At 29.6% G+C, this 5,922-nt stretch overlaps 1 protein-coding gene and 1 long non-coding RNA gene across 2 annotated transcripts; both read left to right on the top strand.

Annotated features, from left to right (window-relative positions):
* Positions 1-235: 235 nt before the first annotated feature.
* On the top strand, positions 236-1,249 carry LOC148240458 (uncharacterized). The gene is made up of 2 exons (XR_015813953.1): positions 236-786; positions 936-1,249. It is a non-coding gene; the product is annotated as an uncharacterized LOC148240458 (long non-coding RNA).
* Positions 1,250-4,457: 3,208 nt separating this feature from the next.
* On the top strand, positions 4,458-5,090 carry LOC148240459 (proteinase inhibitor-like). The gene is made up of 2 exons (XM_088209385.1): positions 4,458-4,614; positions 4,766-5,090. Exons 1-2 carry the CDS (start codon positions 4,596-4,598, stop codon positions 4,960-4,962), a joined length of 216 nt encoding a protein of 71 aa, XP_088065511.1. The 5' UTR covers positions 4,458-4,595; the 3' UTR covers positions 4,963-5,090.
* Positions 5,091-5,922: the final 832 nt, after the last annotated feature.

The following is a 5,922-nucleotide window of genomic DNA, read 5'->3' on the forward strand; positions in this document are numbered from 1 at the left end:
GTCTACTAATATGGAGTAACAATTGAGAGACATGTTCTCATCCGGCAACAATGGCTAATGAGACTCCAATGGGTTTCACTATGTTACCTTCTCTCAAAGAGCTCCATCAGTTATTATATTTATAATAGTGTGACATTGTTTGAAGTCCCTTAGTTCCTCTCTAGGCTTTCTGTTGTTTTCATTCCTCTTTTTTGTAGTCAAAAATATATGATCAACTTTGTTTTTAATTGGTTTTAAATGATGTTTACTTTCATTGTACTTATAACTGTATTTAAAAAATGATTTAATTTTTGTAATCTACGTAAGTGTGCTTATGGAACACCCACATGGGTAAATGTGAATTTGAAAAATTAAACCGTAAGTTTAAAAAAAAAAGCACTTGAACTACAAATAATCAAATGGTATATACATAAAATGATTTATTTATTTTTTTTCTAATTTCTATTGCATTAGTAATTGTGGATATTATCATGAATTAGATAAGCTCTAAGAAGACAACATTACGACTGACAAGCAGGCTGCTGCAGGAAGCAGAGCTCGTAGGTTGACATGAATGCTTATCATGGTCAAAGTCAATCAAATTCATGCATATTTTACATCTGGCTTAAAAAGTTCTAGCAAATTCTATTTGAAATTTCACAGCATCCAAACAAGCTGCCTTGGTCTGTATACATTTAAATATAAATACCCTACCACGTCCATAAACTCATCACTTAATTTAAAGTTATAGAAGGAAAAGTAAGAGAAAGAAACCAAAGAGATCGGAAATGGCAACCATATGCAAAGGTACGTTTCTCTTTTTAAATTAGTTTATTTATTAATACAATTAATAGGATTAATTATAATTTGAGTTAATTACTAGACTAACTAAATACAATGTGTGTGTATCTATATATAATATATATATATATATGTATATATATAATGGGGTACAGGTAAAAATTCATGGCCAGAACTCGTTGGAAAAAACGGAGATGAAGCAGCGGAGATCATAAAGAGAGAAAATCCTAACATCGTTGATGCCATTGTGGTGTTGGATGGAAGTGGAGTGATTGGGGACTTCAGATGCAATAGGGTTTGGGTTTTGGTCAACGACTGCAGGATTGTTACTGTAGTTCCTACAATAGGCTAAAAATGTTCAATCGGGTTTGTAGTTTTATTTTCTTAATTAATATATATTTATGTCTAGGGTTATAAATAATATTATTGTAATAAAATAATAAATAAATAAATAATATATTTAAATTTATTTATCTTCTATTTAAACGTATCTTTTTAAAAAAATTAAAAAAAAAAAAAAAAAACTATTTTGGACACATATTATTCAACTTCACATGTTTTAGTATTTTTTATTTTATATTTCTTTTTCAAATATCTTGAGCATAATACTGATGTTAAAGTTAGAAAACTGGCTTACTTTTCTTTGAAATTCACATGAATTTATAGTTGACAAAAAAAAAATTTGTGAAAATCTTGCTCGGGCCTTTTTTTTTTAAATGAATTCATGTCTTTGCAGCATATTATTGTAGGACTTTAAATTTCATACTTAAACATGAGGATAATAATAATTAAGATAGATGATTCTCTTTGCAATCAGGTCATAAGATTATGGATTGTCTTTTGCACTTTCTTCCATAATAAAAATTGACGTCTTATTTGATACTAAAAAAAAATTTATTTTTTTGTCCAACATAAGCAAATTAGATTCAAAAAGTTCAATTAAGTTGGTGCCCCCTTCTGATTTGTTTATTTCGAAGCAACAAGGGATGTATATTATATGATAATATTGGTTTATCACTTGGTTTATCATCTTAACAAAACTAAATTAACATCATTTTCTTCAACAATTTCAGTAATTAACTCTGGAGTTAGACAATATTATCATGTATATATTACCTAAAGTTAAGCATTTTTACTAGCATGTTATGTAAAATATTCTTCCTCCAACATAGTGGAGAATTATGTATTTTTTTACCTTATAGATTCAATATATGGGGAAGACACGGAAACATTATATGCATTATGTGCTTATCAAGTAAGTGTGGTATCTAAACCCTATTTATTTAAAAATTATTGAGAAATATTTTTTTAAAAGTAAAAAATATATATATTCATCAATCAAAAGATATACATACACCAATTACAATACAACATAGATAACTTCCTTAGGAAGACATATATGGAAGTGCAGTTCGACTCAAAACTACAACCTTGTGTAGAAAAAAGAGACATACTAATTCTTAAGTTAAGTAGTGGTAATAAACTATTGATAAATATGAGAGGACAAATTGATGATTGGCTAGTCTACTTTCTTTCATAATATTGCATTGATTTCAAAAATTAGGAATTATGATCAATAGGGTAATTTGGTCTCTCAACCCATTGGTTTTCTAAGATTTCAAGAGGGAACTTACTAACATCATCCTAATGTTAAGAGCTTAGCCTAGTGGCAGGAACAAATTCAAGGGATAGTTTTTTATTAAGATTTCTGAATGTTTTTGTAATTTTTGTTCTGTTATATATTAGTGTACCAAGTAGTACAAATCACAATTGTATTGTCATGTGCATGAATATTATTGTTATCTCTTTTTTTTTATCAGTTGAGGTAATAGTATTTAAGGATATCAATGCCTACTGAAATCAATGAGAAATATTGAAATATTTTCATTATCCTTCCCTTACTTTTCCTATGTCCTCTCACTTTATTGCTCTACCTTCTTTAGTCTCTCTCTTATTCTTCCTTGGTCACCTTAATATTTTTTGTGTGACTATTAAAATTCATGAGCTAGAATCCTAATAAACTAGTATTAAAGTTTAACAAACCTACGGAGATCGCTTATTCCATTGTTAAGTAGTTAAGAATAAAGACGGATCTATCTTGACTGAGTACCCAATGAATTAACCTAATGGAGGGTCTTGAAATGGCATGAGCAAAGGCAACAGAACCCATGACAGATTATGAAATTGTAGATTCCAAGTTAGAGGAAAGGTTGGATGTCAAATTCTTTGTAAAGTTAGATGCTAAGTTTGCTGATAATAATGTCTAACTTCAACTTGCCATGATCAGCACCTTGAAAATATTACTTAGTAACTTGCAATCCACCTACTAGAACCCCTCATTGTTCCACTTCTCAAGTTGTCCTCTAAACTAACAAATCATAGAAGCTCCACATTTTTCTCCACAAACTTAGCTATCTCTATTAGCATCTAATTAATTCTCACACGAACCTCCAAATCCGACTCACCCATTACAAGCTAAATGTATTATCCCTACCTACGAGTGATGGAGACCAGTGCTTGCAGCTAGTCAGTTTTTGTACCTTAACGCTTACGTATCAATACCCTCCAAAAGTCAACATAACATTCGTCAATGGAGAAAACTCATGGCCTTGGATTAAAAAGTGTCAACATTATTTTTCAAGTTTACATAGTGCTCAAGAGATAGAATGTAGGAACAACCATTCTCTATCTAGGGGATAAACTAATGTGTGGTATTAAGGTTGGCTCACGTAGTATGAAAATATAAACTAGGGCGATTACAAAGAAGAAATATATAGTAGGTTCAAATATCACAACCTAACAGACACAATAAAGAATTTAAAAAATTAAAGCAAGAGAACAACTTGTCCAAATATTAGGAGAGGTTCAAGGGATAGAGGTTAATGGGTGGCTTCATGAATAAACTAGGCACTAACCATCCGATGAATATTGAAGCCTATGGTGTTTTTCAAGGTGCAAGGCTTACTTGGAGACATGATATTCATCAAATTTTGTAGAAATTGACTTCCTCTATGTTAAATAGTTTCTTCACCGATCAACACCCGCATAATATGTCTACTAATGTGAAAAAGCAATTGAGAGACATGTTCTCATTGTCGGCAACACTGGATCATGGGACTCCTATGGGTTTCACTATGTTACCTTATGCTTTCAAAGAGCTCAATTAGGTGTTATACTTAGACTAGTTTGACATTGCTTGGAATCACTTCGTTCTTCTTTATGTTTTATGTTGTTTTTTTTCCTCTTATTTGTAGCAAAAAAATGGCCATCTTTGTTTTTAATTCGTTTTAAATAATTTTTAACTCTCTTTTTAATAGTAATTATCTTTATAAAATGATCTAATTTTTGTGATGTACATGAATTTGCTTATGAACACCCACGTGCCTAAATGTAAATTCGAAAAACTAAATCTCATGGTGTTAATTAAAAAAAACACTTAAAACTATAAATAATCAAACGACATATACATAAAATGATTTTTTTTTTTTTGTAATTTATATTGAATTAATAATTGTGGATATTATCATGAATTTGATAAGTTCTAAGAAGACAACATTAAGACGACAAGCAGGCTGCTGCAAGAAGCAGAGCTCGTGGGTTGACATGGATGCTTATCATGGTCGAAGTCAAATTAATGCATGTTTTACGTCTGGCTTAAAAAATTCAATCAAATAGAATTTGAAAGTTTCCCAGAATCCAAAGAAGCCGCCTCAGTCTTATATATAAATATAAATACCCTGCGACGTCCATAAACACATCAGTTAATTTAAAGTTATAGAAGGAAAACAAAGAGAAAGAAACCAAAGAGATCAGAAATGGCAACCATATGCAAAGGTACCTTTTTCTTTTCAAATTAGTATATTTGTTAATACAATTAAGTAGGATTGGTTATAATTTGAGTTAATTACTAGACTAACTAAATATAATGTGTCCATATGTATATATATATATATATATATATATGTATATATATAATGGGGTGCAGGTAAGAATTCGTGGCCAGAACTTGTTGGGAAAAACGGAGATGAAGCAGCGGAAATCATAAAGAGAGAAAATCCTAACATTGTTGATGCCATTGTGATTTTGGAAGGAACTGCAGTGATTGAGAACTTTAGGTGCGATAGGGTTTGGGTTAGGGTCAACGAGTGCAGGATTGTTACTAAAGTTCCTACAATAGGCTAAAATTGTTCTGATTGCGTTTGTAATTTTATTTTCTTAATTAATATATATATGTCTATAAATATAATATTGTAATAATCTCAAAATACTATAATAGAATAATAAATAAATAAATAATATATTTAAATTTATTTATTTTCTATTTAAGCATATCTCTTTTTTAAAAGAACATTTTACATGAATGTTATTCTAACTTTACATTTTTTAGTATTTTTTATTTATAATATATTTCTTCTTTAAATATCTTGAGCATCATACAGAGGTTGAAGTTAGAGAACTAGCTGATGTTTCTTGGAGATTCACGTGAATATAATAATTGTGAAAATCCTACTCAGGATTTCTTCTTTTTTTTTTTTTAACATAAATTTATAGTTATGTTGCTGTATTATTGTAGAACATCAAAATTTATGGCCAAGAAAATCTGACCCTTATCAGATTGAATTGCTTGTCTGTTAAAAAATGAGGAGATTATGTGGAAACAAAGGACTTAAATTTCATGCTCAAACATTTGGATAATAATAATAATTAAGATAAATGATTCTCTTTGCAATCAGGTAATAAGATTATGGATCGCCTTTTGCACTTTATTCTATTGGTAAAAATCAACGACTTGTTTAATACCAAGACAGTTTGATAGAAATTTTTTATCATAAAAAAAGTTGGTGCCCCCTTCAGATATGTTTGTTTGGAAGCAATAAGGGATGTATATTATATGAAAATATTGGTTTATCACTTGCCTTATTATCTTAAGAAAACTAGATTAACATCATTTTCTTCAATAATTTCAGCAATCAATTCTGGAGTCAAAAAAATATGCATATATTACCTAAAGTTAAGTGTTTTTACTGATATGTTATATGCAAAATATCCTTCCTCCAACATAGTGGAGAATTATATCTTTTTTACCTTATAGATTCAATATATGTGAAAGACATGGAAACATTTTTGCATCATGTGCTTGTC

This window comes from Carica papaya, chromosome 8 (genome assembly GCF_054855325.1).
Source record: "Carica papaya isolate Zhongbai chromosome 8, ASM5485532v1, whole genome shotgun sequence".
Classification (NCBI taxonomy): Eukaryota; Viridiplantae; Streptophyta; class Magnoliopsida; order Brassicales; family Caricaceae; genus Carica; species Carica papaya.